At 40.3% G+C, this 19,695-nt stretch overlaps 2 protein-coding genes across 3 annotated transcripts in view; one reads left to right on the forward strand and one right to left on the reverse strand.

The window, feature by feature from the left end:
* The window catches only part of afap1l2 (actin filament associated protein 1-like 2), a 41,306-nt gene that overhangs the window by 1,127 nt on the left and 20,484 nt on the right, over positions 1-19,695 (reverse strand). The window contains exons 4-18 of one of the 2 annotated variants that reach the window (XM_067576992.1): positions 17,064-17,155; positions 8,554-8,665; positions 7,341-7,424; positions 6,641-6,852; positions 5,314-5,493; positions 5,114-5,200; positions 4,879-4,963; positions 4,650-4,754; positions 3,956-4,167; positions 2,220-2,365; positions 2,014-2,125; positions 1,389-1,643; positions 931-1,189; positions 292-465; positions 21-208 (exon numbers count right to left, since the gene is read on the reverse strand). In XM_067576992.1, coding sequence (XP_067433093.1) covers positions 21-208; positions 292-465; positions 931-1,189; positions 1,389-1,643; positions 2,014-2,125; positions 2,220-2,365; positions 3,956-4,167; positions 4,650-4,754; positions 4,879-4,963; positions 5,114-5,200; positions 5,314-5,493; positions 6,641-6,852; positions 7,341-7,424; positions 8,554-8,665; positions 17,064-17,155 — 2,303 coding nt within the window. The remainder of the gene's footprint in view (positions 1-20; positions 209-291; positions 466-930; positions 1,190-1,388; positions 1,644-2,013; positions 2,126-2,219; positions 2,366-3,955; positions 4,168-4,649; positions 4,755-4,878; positions 4,964-5,113; positions 5,201-5,313; positions 5,494-6,640; positions 6,853-7,340; positions 7,425-8,553; positions 8,666-17,063; positions 17,156-19,695) is intronic. The other variant, XM_067576993.1, reaches the window with a different exon arrangement.
* Positions 14,058-17,069, forward strand: LOC137172510 (kelch repeat and BTB domain-containing protein 13). Its single transcript, XM_067576994.1, has one exon. The coding sequence runs from the start codon at positions 14,647-14,649 to the stop codon at positions 16,162-16,164; it is 1,518 nt and encodes a 505-aa protein (XP_067433095.1). The 5' UTR covers positions 14,058-14,646; the 3' UTR covers positions 16,165-17,069.

The following is a 19,695-nucleotide window of genomic DNA, read 5'->3' on the forward strand; positions in this document are numbered from 1 at the left end:
GATTGAGCCAGCACACTAACCATGGGTGAGTCCTGGAGGCTGCTGTCCAGTGTGGTTCCCAGTGTGAAAGGCCCTGACTCCACCTTCTTCAGACTCTCCTTCACTTCTACCAACTGGAGCTCCACTTCTACCCTGCGACGCTCTGCTTCCCGACACGCCTCCTCCCTCTGCTTCAGCCGGGCTTCTAGTGAGGCCTGCTGCTTGGGATCTGAGGGAAACAGACAGCTGTCAGTCATACAGATCGCTGTCAACTTCATAATCGCATCGTGGCCACAGGAAGTGCAGGTCTACCTTGGCAGGCGCTGAGCTCCTCTTTGGTCTCCCTCCTCTCCTTTTTCAGGTTTGCCAGACTGCTCCTCACCTCCTCCCTTTCCTTCTCCAGACGGTCGCGATCGTCAGTGTAGCGGCGCATGTCGGCCTCTGTGCGGTTTTTGCCCAGTTTCCCCTCAACTGCGCCGGTACACCCTGGGAATTAAAGATTGAATTATTGAAACATTATACACAAACCTACACAAATTGCTGGGAGTGCAAAGAGAAATAAAAACAGATGCTCTACTTAAGGAGGAGCAAATATTTCTATTCAAATACAAATCTACATTCCTCTATAAATCTGTGCTCTCAGAGGGTGCAGCCTTTCACTAGAGGGAGCCATGTTATTGTAAGATTACAGAGAAAAGCGGTTAATCTGACTCAATGCATAGGACAACAGCAATGACTACATTTACCCACTAAAACTTAATTCTTTTGAGACCATTTTCTGATATTTCTGCTTCATCTTGAAAATGTACTTTCAATCTATCTTTAAAAATAATGTGTGTTCGTAACATTGTAAGTATATTGTAGTTTTAAACACTAATATACAGTATTTTCCTGTATTCCTCTCATGTAACACAGTACCCAGAAAACCTGCTGTATGTATTTTGTCCTCACCGATGGTAAATGCCTTGGGTCGCGGGGGTTGAGGACTGTGAGGGAGTCCAGCAGCAGTCTGAACCATCGGGCCTTTGGGGTTGAAGGTCCTCTTAGGGGTCTCCTGGCTTTGGGATGAGGGTTTGGGTGCTTGAGTTTGGGTCTGTGGCGGAGTAGGAGTCAGGGGGCGCTCTTGTTCTGCTTTGCTGATAGCAGATGTTGAACTGGTGCCATTTAAAACAGGTGTTGGCTCTGGCTCAGAGGGGTTTGCTGAAGTGACCTGGAGTAAACACACAAAATACAGAGTATAAGTTTGAATGCAAATATAGAGGCAATTATTCACTTGCTTTTTCACACAAAGATTAGGGATTAAATTTAGTATAATGTTACATCTGATTTAGTATACTGGATATGTTAAGAAGTGATCTTTTATACACCAAATATGACAAATAGACTTTAATATATCCCTATTTACCTACCTCTTTAACTTGACATGAGGGGTCCTTTTGTTCCTCTAAGGTAACTGGGGAATGTCTAGAAGTTTCTTTGGCAGGGATAACTTTTCCTCCACCAGATGTATGGAGGAAGGAGCGCACAGGGACAAGGTCCAAGTAAACTCTGCTGTCAATGTCCTCCTCTGTAACCACTGGCTCCTTGGTGCCCTGTGTACATATTTCATTATGTTGTTGAAGGTTGTTGTCCTCACTTTCTGGCAGGCCGCTCTCTTCAGCATCCTGTATGACATGGGAATAGGAAGAGAGAACTGAAAGTGAAACTCGATTACAAAACAATAGGACTGAGAGGCTGCAAGTTGGCTTTCCAAAAACATCACAGAAGTTGTTTTCCCTCCATTGTCCTCTGAGTTTAAAGGTATGCTATATTAATCAGCAAGAATGTCTTGTGTTGTGTTTGACTAAAATAGAAACCTACACTCACACTAATTAATTAAACAAAGAAAAGTAGAAAGCCACATTTCCCCAACAGATTCTTGGAGGTCAGTGTGATAAACATATTAGAAGATCAAGTGCGTAAGGTTTTTCAGTTTCTTTTTCGATAAAAGGTACACCTGGATAACTTGATATTGCATTTTAATCCTGAACATACCTCTGGATCAGCTATAGATGCCACATCATCATACAGTTCATCAGAGTTGAGAGGGATGGAAGGTGGGGTATCTATGTAGGTGTTTGGCTCTGAATACCCCCTCTGCATCAAGCTGGAGAGAGACACAAACACACAGTGTTTCACTTAATACCTGTATGAACCTCCACAACAATGTCCCTTGAAGATGGCAGAATTGAGGGTCTTACTATAAGGAAGTCTTGGCTGCATTGACGATACTGGAGATCCTCTCAGCGTTGACATAATCGTACGTCAGCTCTTCGGGGTCGGTTTTACTCCCCGTTTGTGACAGCAAGAGGCCCAGCCAGTGGCCCATGTCTGCTGACGTCTTGGCCTGGGAGGGGATGGGAGACGGGGAGGAAAGGAAAGAGTCAAACAAAGTGCATTCAGTGCATACCATGCACTTGCAACATCACAAGCTTAAATCCAGCTCATGGCCATCCATCACTTTGTATTAACAAAACGATTGCTACAGTATCATTTCCCAGCAGTATTTCAATATACAAAACCTTTAAAGATGTGAACTGTCTACCCTCCAGCTGAGCAGTGCCACTCAACTTAGATGTGTCAAGAAGCAGTGAGACACAGCAATGATTTGATTTAGTGATCTGCATGTCTATTAAAGCTATTTATGTTAAATTTTGCTGTTTTGTGACCATTAAGAATGTGTTTTCAGTGTTGTCAGTTACAATAAGGCCTCTTGTGCAACAAGCAATACTGTAAATCAGCAATGCCGCACGAGTTGTTGTAACATTTTGAGACACATGTGATGGGACAGTTTAACAGGAGATACAACATGTTCACACCCTGTTATTGGAGATGCAAAAAGCTCATCTATAGCTATATAGAGTTGTTTTGTGAACTTTGGTAAATGAAATATGAAATGTGAAGGTGAAATTTAAAAAAAAAAAAAGAAACACAAGAAAAGAAACAAACCATAAACATTAGACTAAAGACTAAACATTAAATTCCATTGGCTATGGCCAAATATGCACTGCGGCAGGGTGGTACTGGAAGCCTTAAGAAAAAAAGGGCGTTGCATTAGTGCCTCAAAATCCCAGTACATCCCCACCCATCACACACACACACACACTCATATGCACACTAAATGTTAAGACCACCCTTGTGTGCACACAGATATTACATAGGCTAACTGATGTCAGCAGAAAGGGGTTTCCACATGAGGACATGTTGATGTTTGGCTCATATAAGTAGCACCAGTCTCTTTCAGAAGTGCTAACATGTGGTTTTCACACAGAACTCTCATTGTCTTGACGTGCTTGACTTGTTGTTCTTCCTCTGACCCACCGTCTTCTATAGAGTAAGTAAGGTCTCAGCTGAGCCACATTTGAACTGAGCAAAGGAAATGTGCAGCATGTACACAGACACCGTGGTCTATTTTAAAGATTCATGGTTACTTTATTGCCATTTCTCAGTACTTGCACACATTGAAATGAAATTCTGTTTCTCCACCAAAAAGAGTGCACTTGCAGAATAAATGATTTAAACAGACTTAACTACTAAAATATAACTATTCCTAAATATATAATTAGCAAGTATATTAAGAAAGTTTCAGAAACATAAGTAAAGGAATTATATAAATACACACAAGTACACAAAAGTATAAAAGGTAGTGCAATGAGTTTGAAGAATGGCACTTTTGGTAAACAGTCTAGCTTGCAACCAAACAACATCTCAAGACACCAACTTTGACACCTTTAACTAAATGACACACCTCACTTTGGTTGAGGTGTCAAATCATTGTACACCAAACCATTTATTCCGCAGCAGTTGGAAAAACATTCGCACCACTAAACAACTTCTTGTCATTTTTATCTGGTTTTCACACACTCACAGCTCAGTGAAACAGTTGAATTCAGCTCTAACATTTAGTAGTTTGAAGTAGTAGAAAAGGTCTACCTACCTCTAGGGTCGCCAGCTGTGTCCCGTCCATGTCGATCCTGAAGGAGTACAGGTGCTCAGGGCTGGGGTCGGGCAAAACATTGCAGCCCCCTAGGGTCACAGCTGGCTGGCTCACTTTGTACTTGCCCTTGTCCTGGTAAAACCACAGCTGGCCATTCTTGATAAGACACCAGCAGGTTCGCCACTGGCTGTTCACCAGCACATTGAGGTAGCCTGACAGACGAGGAAAAGGTGTCTGGTTTCTTTCCTGCTAGCTGATTGTACATGAATGCTTTGAAGTTCCTTTGCCAATAACACCTCACCCATGGTTGTCTAGTTGTGTGTAATGACACAAACATATTGATTCTTATAGTTTAAATCATTGGCTATTGTTAACATATTGTTGTGGTGCCGTCTTGGTGGCTGAAAATGCTCAAATATACCATTAAATTGTTCTCCACATTGTATAAAGTACTAAGAGTTTAAAATTGTGTTTTAAAATCAGAATGCAACATATGAGAAACACTCTCATGTTTAGTCTAGCAAATAACAAGAATGCACATATAACGTAGACTTTCACTAGACCTCACTTGCTTGTACAAATAAAATCCACCAAGAGCTACAGAGCAGGAAGAGGACTATGTCACAGGATAGTAACTGCAGCTGACATGCTTTGCGATCTTACAATTTGGCCTGACATATAGATCTGTGCTCACCTGAGGTGTCGACACATTTCTCTGAGCTCTCCAATGCGGAGGGTTTTTTCTTGCCAATGTTCATGAGGTTGCTGAACTTCAAACCTCCACTGCATTTTTTCTTCACTGTGGAGGAGATAAGAAAAGGAAAGAATTACTCAGACATGTCAACACCAAAGACTAAGAGGAAATTGACCGAGACACAAGCCTGTGTGAAAACTGAAAACTAAAAAGTTAAGGAATGACTCACCATCTTTGTTTTCAGGAGTTTCGGCGTGGCTGTCAGTGCTGCTCCCGCTTTCTGAAGCCACAGAGTATCTCTCACTCAGGTCCCCCTGCAAGGACGTTTAAATTTTAGTCATTTAGGTAGCTACTTAGGACACCAGTAGAAAAAAACAACACTACTTCTGGTTCTCAGGTCTCTTTCAGAGCGTGTCTGATCACCTGGGATGAATCCTATAGATAAATGTTTGAAATAAGTGTACCTTAGTACAAATGAGCCTGGGAGAGTCAGAGCCAGAGTGCTGGTGGTCATAGTTTTCAGCTGGCTTAGGACTGATCTCCTGGATCACCTAAAAAGCAAGAAGAGACATAATTAATGTCATCATATTCATAAATTGAACAATGAAATCACTATCAAAATTGCAGGATTTGTTTAAAAGCATATCTCTGTGATATTTGTCACCTTCAGCCATTGCTCTGTCTGCTCCTTGCTCTGTAGGCCCAGTACAATGGCCTCCCCTCCAGCTGGAACAATCTTCAGCTTGTGCTCCTTTCTCTTCAGTTGCTTCTCCTTGTAGACCACGCTGCAGCCCAGCAGGCTCACATCTAGCAGGGGCGTCTGCTCCTTGGAGCTCTTATAGCACTGAGAGAAGCAGAGATAACACTGACTTAAATTTGTGGTTGTACGGGCTGACAGTAGGCAACAGCGAAACTGTTTTATATGTATTTCAGGGCAACTAAAAAGCGTGTTTGGTATATTTGTGGTATTGTAAAGCATCTTTAGAATGAATTCTGACAGTTAGCGAAAGGCAAATGTTTGTCACTCCAATGTCTGGTGTTTAGTTTGAGGTTAGCCGCTAAAAATGCTTCCATTCTAATATGTGTTATCATTATTATGTTTATTTCATAATATGTTTGTCTACATTTTTAAAAGTTTTTTTAAAGGACTCATAATCCTGTTATGATTTAGTACAAAAGACAGACAGCGGACTTGTGAATCACAAGTCAAGTGATTCTAACATGACCCTCATGTGCTTTTGTAGGATGATGTACAACTCTGCAACAACATGACTTTCTTATGAACATTATGTTCTCACATAAAAAGTATTTGTCAATCACACAAAAGTACTTCTAATAAATGACAGAAAAAGATTTATTGATTTACATTTTGCCTTTGTTTTAACAGCGATAAGTCTAGTCATGGACCACATCTTAAACCAGTGAGTCACCAGTTACTGGTAATATTGTAGTGTAGTGTAAGAAGTTTTATTATTGGTTATTGAAAGACTGTTGACAATGGTGAAGCAATCCATTGTATTTCCTTCCTTGTTTGAAACTTTTTAAACTGTGACGTCTATTCAGAACGAATTGTTTTCACAGCAGAAAAAAAGCAGGAAGTAATTAATAACATGCTGCATTCTTGCAGTTACACCTGTTCCTTCTCTGCTTTAATCATTCAAAGTGAAAGGGTCTGCTGGGGATTTTTCATCATTCTCAGCCCACGAGGAAATAGATTGTACTATTACTATGTTTGTGTACGGGTTGATTAATTGGATTGGTATTTTTCCATCCTAAAAATAAGAGGCAAAACAAGAACTGCTTGTGACAGCTTAACATGGAGCTTTAAATATATTTTCATTCTAACTTTATCTTTTTCCATGTTGAGTTACAATGAGTTGTCATAAATACAAAGAGAATATAAACAAACCCTGACCTTTATAAAACCCTCTTTGCTCATAACCATAATTATTGTACACAAAGCCTCACTGGGGATTCAATTCTGATTTTACCAGCAGGCGATGGTCTTTGATGACACACAGCTGCTTAGCCCACTGGCCAAGCCACTTCTTCCTCCACAGGAAGGCACAGATCCGAGCATCCTTCATCAGCTCGATGGATGCCTCCGCCGATGGCCACTGGTGCTGCGCTGACGGTGACTTTCCTCTAGTCACTTCCTCCTCATCATAGGACTCATAGGAACTGCTAACTGCCTCTCCGTCATCTGAAAAACAGAAATCAGACACACTAATGCCATAACTGAAAGAACAAAAACAGTCACAAGGGGAGAAACACGTAAAGGCATGAGTAGCAAAGATAAAAAAGATGGCTGAGTTTAGATTGCACTGTGGGATGAAGGATGTCAGTGCCTGAACTCTTGACCTTGATGACTTTCTTCAATGGAATGGAGGATTTCCTTGCGGCAGTCAGACTGTAAATCAGCTGATAAAGCAATGATGGAAAATGTTGACGGGAAAAAGATTATGATGAAAGGGAAAATATTTAAATGAGAAAATTGATAAGATGGACTCATAGCTCTTGTCAAGTCTTGACTTGAAGTTGTTCCTTCACATGCAGGATGCTGCTCATGCTGGACAATGAGGACTGGAGGGCATGCTGATTGGCCCATGCACATTATGGCTTATGCCTCAAACAAGGGCAAAGACCAAGACATGCAAACACACACAGGTCCTGTGACAAAGAGGTAGCTACCCCTGGTGATAACGGCATACACCACACTGTCAGAGCTCTGCACTCGCATCCAGGGCCCTGAGAGGAGGCCAAAACAGTCCAGATCTACACAACATCAGAGAAAACGGAGAGGAGGAGGAGAAGAAAAAGAAGAAGAAGAAGAAGAAGAAGAAGAAGAAGAAGAAGAAGAAGAAGAAGAAGGAGAAGAAGAAGAAGAAGAAGAAGAAGAAGAAGAAGAAAATAGCAAGATTGGAGGAAAATTGTGGGGGGAAATGCATTTAGAAAAGTTGTTTGAAAATGTAGAAAACATAATATATTCAAAAAAGTAAAGACACTGCATTACACAACAGCAATCACTTACTCACCAACTTATTTTGCTTTTTTTTTTCTTTTCTTTTTTTTTACATCAACCTATATACGTAACATTTTCAGCAATAGGAAAACAAAGTTGTCCCATGTCACATCAGGGCACATCCATGACCTTGTGGTTATTGAGAAATGATGCATGAAGTGTGGGCCATCAGAGATAGTTGTCTGAAAATAACATGCACGCTCTGCCCAATCAGAGTCGAGTTTACTCAGTAGCTATTATATAATGATTATTAATAAACATGGCAATTCTTAAATAATACCTTAAGCATTTTAGATTTTAGCATTGCATAAAACTTTCACATGTGACTCATTTACCGCAGCCAAACATGTAAACCAAGTTACTGCGTCCTAACAGCAGAGCAAAGCTTGTAATAGACAATGGTCGTGGTCTCACGGTGCATGATAATAACACCCTAGGTCTTGCAGCATGTGAAACCACATTCTCAAGAACAGATATTTTCTTGTTGGCAGTACTGTCGCTACTGTGTCACCCTGTTTCCATCATGGTTAACAGCTCGGACGCTGATGTTTCCTGAAGAACAACAGATACTACAAAGCAGATGATCACTCCGATCAGTTCACAACTCCAACAACTCAAGGGTTTGGATTGGAAAATAGTTAAAACATATATTAACAGCAAATTTCATTGATCGTACATTTCAAAGAGTAAAACGTTTACTGGGGATCAACTCACAGTGGTAAGCTGCAAAAAAATGTATTGCCTTGAAGTAACACCCTCAAATTAAGTCTCACTAACACTCTTGCCATGAGTAATGCTAATCTGTATAAAAATTGCAACATTTTCATAAGATCAAACACATATAAGAGAAATACAAATATGACATTGAACCATGGGTCTTACCATTGACAGTCTCCTCATAGGGCTGAGCCTCCTCATAGTAGCTCTCCGAAGTGTCTATACAGGCTGGAGCTGGAATGGCAGGTAAGGGAAATGGTTCCCGACCCACCACACCCTGACAGACAGACACAGAGAGAAAAATGGGGAAAATTTTGAGGAAGTAGAAAAGAAAAAGATGAAAAGAGAGACAGAGAGGAGTGGGATATTGTGAATCTCAAAGCATTTTATTCATCCACTTAATTCCAGTGACATGCATTGTAATCATTGTCATTATAACAGCCCCCAACCTGGGCGTTATAAGGATATACTTATAAGGATAAACTATCATTTCCCCTTGGCTTTACAGGCTAGTGAGGCAAATAAAAAAGTACTTGTTTTTATTATTAGATGGAAATTCCTGAAAAAAACCATAATGAGCAAATGACTTGTGACAGAAATAGTGAATCAGATCTGAGGGATGGAAGCAGAGGAAAGATTTGGCAAGGCAAAAATAAACAAATGTTTTTTTTCTCAGAATAATAAGAGGCAGTCGACTCAAATAAAGCAGTGAGAATGGATCAAATTGATCTATCTTCTATAACCCTTATACACTTAAAGGTGCAATATACAACATTCAGGCCAACTAGAGCACCAGCATCTCAGACCAAAACAAATGCATGCGTCATTTACTCAATAAAGTTGGGGGGAAAAAAGCAAGTGGCAACTGAACACACGGTTCACGAAACTCAGATCAAACTGTCAAACTAGGCAGTGCTGATCAAATATGGTTCAAGATTCTGTTACTGCATTGCCTATTTCTCGCCGCAAATGTTTTCAGAAACATATTTTAGTATACTGTTTAGTTTTTAGTAATATGAGAAAGTTTGTGACCTGGTGTCCATGTTGAAGACGGATGTGGGGAGGACAGGGAGGTACTCACATGCACTAACATGACCAGCTTCCAAAACAAAGAACAGAGAAGTTCGGATAACAACACACACAGAGGGAGTGTGACTTCATTCTCTGCTCAGGACGCCATTACTCCACTATATAGCAAATAGCTGTTTGCTGACATCTAGTGGGGCTGAATGTCATATATTGTACCTTTAAATTTCAAGCTTTTCCAGCTGTTGTTGTCCATCCTTCAGATATGACACTTGGGAATGTAGTATAGAGTGTGAGATTAATATATAAATAAATAAATAAAATATCATAAAACTGTACAGCATGACCTGACAATGCAGATGATTCTGCTTAGGAGATAAAGTCCACCAGGAAAATCAGTCAAAAGAAATTCTTCCTGAAAGTCAAAAATTGGCCAAGCATTATAGCCTCAGATCCCAATTATATCAGGTGTATTCATAAGACAAATTAAGGAAAAAGGATTGATCCTATATAGAAATACCTCAATTAATAAGTACTAGTGTGTTCATAACAGAAAAATGTCCAGGTTAAGAACAACAGCAACTCACACACACTGAACATGCAGACCACCCTTGTGTGCACACAGATATGACATAGGCTAACTGATGTCAGTAGAAAGGGATTACACCGACACACACACACACACATAACTAACATGTGTTCCTCTCCCAGGCTGAACATTTGGCTAATCCAGCTGTCATTTCAGAAGTAAGTAGGGAATTCCTCGTGTAACCAATCCTCGTCTGACCCTGTGCACTAGAGAGTAACATGTTTGCCTTCAGGGAAGAGTGTACGTGTGTGTATGTGTGAGCATGGAAAAGAGAAGGGGGAACATGTATTTAAATGCGTGTGTGTCTGTGTGTGTGTGTGTGGGCTCAGTGGCTTTCCTGAAATCAATCAGCACTCTGGCTTCACTTCTGTCTTTCTTTTAGTCTCCTGTGTGGTAAAGACTGTCTGTCTGCCCTTTCCCATACTGCTGGAAAGCACCAAACTCTCTGCTTGCTGCTTGGCTCAATTCATTCAGAATACCTCCATTAGTTTTATGCTCAACTAAAGTCTGCCAGTCAGCTACACGATTCAAAATATATTTTGGAAAAGTCTGTCATTGGTGGACTTTCATTTTATCGTTTATTTGTCAAAGAGAGTAAGTTGAGAATCTTGAGGAATTTCTGTGAATACACACTAACTTTAAACTCAATCCCTGGTGTCTTCATTTAAACGTTAAAGGGGTTAGGGTGTCACACATTACACACATCTGCAATTGAGAATTTGGGAGAATTTTGGGGAAAAAAAGATTGAGTACGTAATTCGTTTCAGGCAGAAGGTCACAGTTATTTGGTATACAAAAACAGGTTTCCTTGGAATTGTGAAACTGCACAGTATTCCACTGAACAATGATGCATCACTCTCATTTAAATCCACCTACAGTACACTCTTAGTAATACAAATGTCAACCTACTGTATCTGTTCCTGTTTTGCAATATTTATTACACAATTTAACTTTTCCCTTGCCAGGTGTTGAGATTTCCAGACATTAAATAGCCACTCTCTGACTCATACTCCTATGTTCTCACTGTTTGGAATTTCCTCACTTGAAAACACTCGACCTGTGATCACAAGTCTAAAGTTCTCAGGTATCTAAGGTGGATAGCAGATGGTGGGAGACACTGTATACATGTTTTGTCTTGGTAGATGCTTGAAACAAGATGAGATACAAGCTGTAAAGTCACTGGCTGCCAATGAAGATAAAATCTACCACGATGTATTGTGCTCTGTGCAAACGAAAACAGAGAAACTACATATTTGATGCAAAGAGATTGATGGAGACAGACTTAAATAGAAAGATTTTTCTTCAAAGATGAACATTAAGGAAGATATTACACTATTTACATGTCGGATTTCAGAGATTACTGTAAAAGGATTTCAAATATTCTGGTAATGTAGCACCCAAGCTAAATATATAGGATAAGTCCTGTGGGGATACAGCTCATATATTCATGTTGCACAAGTCTGATTTTGCTTTGATATATATTTTTTTTAAAAGCAAAGTTTTTCTCAAGTGAACTCTGTAAACTCTTTCCAGTTGAACGAGAATAAGCAATGTCTTAACTCTAACATCCCCTTCCACCACTGACGTGCACATGCCATCTGTATTCCTTCATTTTCACTTTATTTCCCCAACAGGCTGTCACATTCTCTACAAGATCATAGCAATATGAGATATAACCCTTAAGCAAAGGAGGTGCATATATCATGCAAACCGTGCCCAAGGGAGGTTGGCTCTATGGAAAAGTATGACCTTTCATAAAGTTGAGCATCTTAAAGCATCTTGTATGATCAGAGTTTGTTTAATTAAGGGTGGAGATCAGATGTTTGATATAGCAAAAGCTATTGCCCTCTTGTAATATGACTTCCAAATTGACTTTAAGAGGCTGATAATGCTGAGCTACTCTCTATAAAGGAGAAATGAATACAATTAAAAGAAAAAAGATGCTGTTATGTGTGAGGCTGGTGGTTACCAATCTGTGGTGGGTCCTCAGATACCATGGTAAAGTGATTATAGAGTTATTGGTTTAGCTCAGATTTACAGACCAACAAAATACTGGAAAAAAATCATATTTGTCTGTTTATATAAATATCACAACACCATCAGTTGTGATGTGGGCTCTCAGTAAACAGGGAATCCCCTGCTTATGAGCTGTTTTCCCACCATTTGTGAACTCATTTCCCGTAATACATAGCAGATGCAGTAAGCTGTCGTAATAAGTGAAGTGGCGTCATGTCATGTCATGTTATACAGTCATAGTGATGAAGATGTGTTTGTGTGATCAGCCCACATGCCAGAAAGGAGGATGTGTGGGATCTCTCAAGGAATGAGCGAGACAGAGATGCTATCACTGTGGTTTAAGGAGATTGACGTCAGTTATACATTATGGAGACGTTGAAGATTTTTCATAATGCAAGTGTCAGCAAATGCAAATGTTAGAATTTTATTGGAGTCATGGTTTTCTCTTGGAAAAACAAGAATAGAAAAAAAGGGATATAATCACATTGTAAACTGTTAAACTTGTTTTACTGGCTCAGAACAAACAAGCAGTGAAAACATTAAGATTAATAATGACTGCATTCAATTTAGGTGTGTACTTTCTACAATTTGTGCTGGCTCTATCAATTTACAAGTGTTTCAGCTAAAATGTTAACAACGTATCACCTTTGGATATTCAAATGCAATAAAATAAACTTTTTGGCACAACAAAATAAGAGACCGACATGAATGAGTCTCGTAAATGCAGCAAATAAATCGTGGGGAAAACAGTATCCTGAGTTGGCTTGATGGATGATGGCATGAATCATAAAGGAACAGGATGCATTTAGGCCAGTTTCACAATGATGTACAAAAACTTTGGATCTGGAAAGCCAATAAAAATTTGTGTCACTGACTAACTTTCAAATTACAGAAACCCTTTCTACAGTATTTTTGTTGCTAAGCAATAACACTGATGTTAGTGTGCAAGTTGCAGTGCAGTATATTGTCTTTCTGTGGTTTTGATGTGACCAGAAACTATACTTAATCTATTTGAGTGACCTTTAAAAGGAAATTACTTTTGAGATTGTACAGCCCCAAAAGACAGAAAGACAGCTACAAAAGCTTAAGAACTGACAGGAACTTAATAAGAAAAAGTGATTCTTGAGAAAACGACTCTTGCAAACACAACAAACTGCTCTATAGTGAAAAAAACCCAGCCGTTAAAGCATCTGTTATTAATTAAAACAAAGAGCTCAGGCATTCCAGAGCAGCAGCAGCAGCCCCATGGACCGCCCACCCACTCTTATCGCTATCTTCTTTCTTTTTCTCCTTCACTCCCACTGTATTTCTCCCAAAAAACTAAATCTGCCTGTTGTTTTGGCCAAGGCTAAAGAGGAGTATGTTGAGCCACTGCACAGACCAGCTGGACTGACATGAAGCAGAAAACAGAAGGGAACATGCCAGGTGTATGTCTGTGTGTCTTTGGATATAAGCTTTTTTTTTTCTTTTTTTTTTCTAAACGAAGACTTTCACTCTGCTTTCACTTAAGTCCCCTCCTTTCACTTCACACGCAGACACATATGCACATCCTCACCACAGAAACACTGAGCAAAAGGAATGAATCTGGGAGTCAGAGCATAAATAACAAAGCAAGGAGAGGGGGCGGTGAGGGAGGGATAGGGGTGAGGTGGAGGGGCTTTGAGTAAAGAGTGGGAAAAAGAGCCCAAAAAATGAACAGTCAGAGGAACATGGAAAATCCCTGGTTCCCATGCCAAGAATCCGGCGCAGCGAAAACACACACACACATACACACACACAGTGTATCTGAGAGCGTGGTGGGAGCTCAGAGAAGAGGAGAAGGTAGTGATAAAAATAATCAGCGCAGCTCAGATTTGCGGAGGCTCAATTCAGGAGAACTCTCTGGACCTTTGCTATCTCTCCACTCCTTGTAACATATTAGATTTTTGGTTAGGAACACTTAATTAAAATGAAAACTATTCTGAAGTAGCATGAATGAAAATGGAAAAAAGACAGTGAACGTCAGCTTTATTCCATGAGCGAGAGAAAGAAAAAAAACAAAAAAATCACATGACAGATTTTGCACATACTGTATTTATTTTTCCATTATTTCGCCTACTTGGGAACAATTTGACCTCCACCCTTCATAGTTTTGGTTTCAGATTTTGTTTTTCCCTCCATTTGTATGCATAAATGTTTGCAAGTAACCAACTTTTAATATATAACTATGAATAAGGAAAAACAAAAAGTGCATGAAAGTGAAATAATCAAGTAAATCCTGATTGGATTAAACTTGCGGGTAATGCTGGCAGATAATATAATCATGAATAATTCAACAAATACTTAAGCTAGCCAATCATATTGCGGTTATGATAATCACCAGTTGCCGGCAGCCACAGCACCGCTTACTGTGGATGTCACCCGTTCCCTTTCCTGGCCTGACACTCACAAATGGCACAGCTGCTATCTATAGTACAACTCTATTTTCAGATCATGCAGACAGGACGCAATGGAACTCTCACAAACCTTTATTTACTGTCCAGTTCTGGGGAAAAAATGGCTAAACTACACTCAGGTCACACACTTGTCCCTGCAATGCCATTTGAGAGCCTGTTTTAGGAAGAAAAAATACCCAGGTTTAAGAGATCATGGAAGTGCCTAAAGGCCTGGGACCTAACCAGGATATTCATGCTGAGAATGTGACCCTTGATTTGCAGGTAACAGAGCACCAGACGGGCTGGGTGAGAGTGAGGGTGGAGGAGAGCTGGTTCACTGTGGAGCGGGACTTGCTAGCGGGGCACAGCAGCTACTTCTGTGCCCTCTTTCATTCTGGGATGAGAGAAAGCCAGCAGGACGAGCTTTACCTGAAAGGAGGAGTGCATGCAAGGGGTTTCCTTATTGCTCTTACTGTCTGCAGAGGAGAGCGTCCCACTATCAGTGACCCAGAGGAGCTTGTAGATGCTGTTGAATGTGCTGCTTTCCTGCAGATCGCATGTTTGGAGCAGCATCTCTGTGATATTATTGACACAAACAACTGCCTCTTGCTTTACCATGCAGCCTCCATCTTTGGGTTGCAAACACTCTTTCACAGTGCTGCCCTTTTCCTTTGTGATGCTTTTGATGATCTGAAGGAAGCAGCAGAGAGTACAATCCCTGAAGACCTGCTCCAATATTCTCAATCATTGTCGCCTGCTACTTGTATTGCGATAGGTACTCATTCCCCTTCAATGGAACTGCTACACGGCACAATCAGGGTTGTTTGCTACCTCGATGAAAAAGCGGGAGAATGGAAGCATCTAACAAACCTCCCAACTCTCTGTAGCACCTCCTTGGCTGGAGTGGCAGTGCTTGACAATCGGTTGTACATTGTAGGGGGAGTTTACGGTTATGGCAAGGAAACAGTGGACAGCAGCTTCTGCTACAACCCAGAGTCAGGGGTTTGGACTACTCTTCCTGGACCCCAGCAACCGAGATGTGACTTCACCTTGATGGGACACGAGGGCCGACTCTATGCCATTGGTGGCGGGGTCCAAAAACGGATAATTTCCTCTGCAGAGAGTTACGACATTGAGAAGGGAAAGTGGACATTTATACAACATGCACCAAGACCGGTTGCATCTGCTGCTTGCGCTGTTGCAAGACGTCGGATGTTTGTTTGTTTCTGGAAGCCACCAGATACTACAGATATCTATGAATACATACCGATGAAAGATGAGTGGAAGCTTGTCACCACCATGATCAGACCTCAAAGTTATGGCCACTGTATGGTGGCCCACAGGGACAATTTATATGTGATGCGCAACGGGCCTTGCGATGATTTCCTACGTTGTCTAATGGACTCCTACAATATTACAACAGGCCAGTGGACAGCCATGCCCGGACACTACATAAACAGCAAGGGGGCGCTGTTCACTGCAATGATAAGGGGGGATTCTGTGTTCACAGTCAAATACATGTTAACTCTTGAATACACCATCAGCGGAGATGAATGGAAGCCCCGCAGGCAGATGAAGGGATTTCCAACGAGTGGTTCACTGTGGACGTGTTTACTCAGGCTTCCCAAGACGGGACCAGTTTCACCACGGTTGGGTGCAGAAGGGAAGGAAGAAGAAATGCCTTTGCCAGACACATCTGAGGAATTCATGAGAGCTACACCACAACTGTGAAATAACAACTGAAAAACAATATGTTTTTTAGGGTTTCTAAACTGGAATATAAATCTAAGAATTAAAAAAAAAAAAAAACACTGACGCTACATGATTCTGGAGATTCTAATAGAAATGGTCTTCATTTTAAAGCATTCACTTTCACATGCACACACACTCGTACATGTGCTGACACTAAGCATTTGTCCTGATTAGCAACAGATGCTACTGTAGTTTATATTAGGGGAGGCCACTGTGCATGTGTGAGTGTGTGTAAAGTTCAAAGGCACTGACGGGATGTTTTAAACCTCTCATTCCCCAGTTTTTCCTGAAGTCACACTGGGCCAATTCAGGAGCCACTAACCTCCCAGTCAGTCAACATAAAACACACCACAGCTCTCTCACTCACTCTTGAAACCCTCACTTCACCAGGTTTGTTGATGAGTGATTAAATACCTGTTTCTGTGGGAGAATACATTTCACATAGCCTCTAGCTTGTGATTTTGAGAGTTGTGGGAAATGTGTTTGGCTTGTATGGCCACAGACTGCATTTTTTCAGGATATTAAAAACCAATGGAGTGAGAATGGACTGGTAACATGTGATATTAATCCATCGTACTCTATTTTGCATACTTGATGTGCTTTGTGATGGTATTATCCTTACTGTAACAAAAGACCAAAACACTGTCAATTATGTTCACTGTTGGAATTTGTCTTTGGACTCCTTTTGCAGATAGTTCAACATCATGATTTCCACTGAATTTTCCCATGTACTTTGGCGAGTTCAGCAGTCCTACTGAGGTCAACAATGCTATTACCGGTCCCACATCCATGGCAGATGCTCAAAAAATGGAGTATTTTATGCCAAATCATTTCACGTGTTAATCCATACTCGGGGACTTGAGTTTGTAATCACTTACTGTTCTGGGGGGCGGCAGGTCAGGAAGGCTCTTCTGTGGGACAGGGACATATTTTGCTGCTTTTCCATTGACCAGGGCATCTGATCTGTCATCTAGGCCATAAAAGTATAAAGTAAGATGTCAGTGCATACCAGAAATGTGAGCTCTTACATTTATGTTGAGCGTTATAAAATGAACATATGGAAAATATGGATAAATGAAAGGTTTATCATGCAAGTCAGAATTCAAGCTATTTTCATTCTACACTATTTCAAGATGTTGAGATGTCTCCTATACATAGCAATGCTTCCTGGTATCCCTAACCCTCACTGTGAGCACAAGACCCTTCGTTGTTAAATTACAGTGACCACATAACTCAAATCAAGGGGGAGCATTTGTAGGGTAGCAACAATCCTATTACACAAAACACACAGCACCACATTTCAGGATCAAGAAAATTGGGAAAGACTAAGAGATGAAAGAGCTGTGGTTTTCAGTACATTTACCCTTTAATTAACAATGAAGCACACAGTTCTTCCAAACCTTTCTGACTTGTGACCCCCTTAAAGGAACATTTTTGGGAAATGTATGCTTTGCTTTTAAGATTGATACCACTCTTATATCTCTGTGTTAGCTTAGCTTAGCATAAACACTGGAAACATGGGGAAACAGCTGGCTTTTTTCTGACCATGTAGATATAATGTGTTCATTGGTGAGCTTTAGAGGTGCTAATAGGCAGATTTGGCCAGAGCCAGGCTCATTTCCAGTCTGTATGCTAAGCTAAGCTAACTGGCTACTGGCTGCAGTGTTATATTTAGCATACAGCTTACAGAGTGATATCTATCTTCTCATCTAAATCTTGGCAAGAAAACAACTAAGTGTACTTTCCAAATGTGGAATTACTTTAAAATGAGGCCATGTACTCATGACCTGTCATCACTGGTTGCATATGTTGTGAGTTGTGATTATTCCTTCTCAGATTGTTTTATTTGAATATTCTAAGAGGCTTGAAGAGGTCAAGTTATTACACATTTATAACAAAAAAGCCAATACTGGAAGACAGTCTTAAAAAATAAACCACATTAAAGCAAAACAAAAAAAAGATTTTTTCTGCTTTTCCATTCTGTTATCCCGCAATCCCTCAGATTTATGTTGCAATCTTTTGACTCCCAGGGTGGGATAGTGTTCTGTATATCTCTGCCAAGATAAGTGACTACTTGGTATCCCATTGTTTACCACTTCCTCTATCCTCAGACCTTTCACCTACTTTCTATTTCTACTTTAATATTTATATGTGAATTTACATAGAAATACAAGGGCAGAACTTTGACACAGTGACTTCGACTCAGCTTTTAACATTTTCTCTTTAAAATTTTCTCAGTGTATATTTCTCTGTCTTAAAAATGAACTCATTTACATCATATTAAGCATAAAACACCAAAAGAAAAAAAAGGCTTGGACCTGTGGGGCTCATGACAAAAGTAAGTTGTTCAGGCCATTAAGCAAAATTTCCAGTTGTATACCTGTATTTCCACATAATGTGCATCTAATTGCATTGAGATAACTATAATTAAGATAAATTTTCACATCTCAGCCCCCACTTTCTTTCAGTCTCTGTGAAAGAAAATCTGCGGCTTTGCTAGCATCGCTGCAGAAACTATGTGTGTTAAGTCTTGTGCTTGCTCAAACCACATTCTTTATCGTGGTCCAAACAAAACAGGTCAGTTTCAGATTGTGAGGAGCTACGACGAATCAGACAGGAAATGGTGGGTGAGAGGTGGGGAGCTGGGGGGCTGCTGCATGTGTCTGCTATTGACTTGACTCATGTCCCTTTGAGTATGAGGTGCAATAAGTTAACAAGTATGCACTGGCGTTTGACCAACTTGGACAATCTCAAAATACGAGTATCTTAGAAAATGGGAGACTTTTTTTTTCAAAAGTTTAGTTCCAAGTTGGAAACAAGCAGAAACATCCCTTACAGAGATAATGCATTCCAAAACTCAAGCCAGGCTAGTCTGAAATGGAGAGATAACTGGAATATTGCAGTAGGTAACAGCACACTCCTATCACGACATGTACTTAAATACTTTAAGTATCATGTGCTTACACTGAATGTGAAAAAGCTTTGCCCAAGCTAATATTTTAGGGTTTGTGTGTACTAATTCTGTTTATGAATATAAACAGTGTATGAGGACTGTTGAAGAATGACCCTAATCAAACATGAAAGTCAATGAAATATGGTACTAACTAAAAGGTTTATTGTCTTCTAACAAGATTAAGAGCCTACAGCATGCCAGCAGCTCTTTGAGGATGTACATCTGTGTTTGAGGTAAATGCTAACATACTCACAGTGACACTGCTGAGAGGTTGATGTTTTGCAGGTATAATACTGTGTCTACCATCTTAGTTTAACATATTAAGATGCTAACATTTACTAATTAGCACCAAGCACAGCCAAGTATAGCTGAGGCTGATGGGATGTCATTGGTTTTGCAGATATTTGGTCATAAACCAAAGTACTGGACAAATGTTGACCTGCTGGTGGTTGTGGATGAAAAGATAAAGGATCACAAAAGTCATAAGGATTCACTATGGATGCACTATATTTCATGGACAAAAACAAAAATATCAACCTTTCAGTGGTGCAAGAGGA

This window comes from Thunnus thynnus, chromosome 20, assembly GCF_963924715.1.
Source record: "Thunnus thynnus chromosome 20, fThuThy2.1, whole genome shotgun sequence".
NCBI lineage: Eukaryota > Metazoa > Chordata > Actinopteri > Scombriformes > Scombridae > Thunnus > Thunnus thynnus.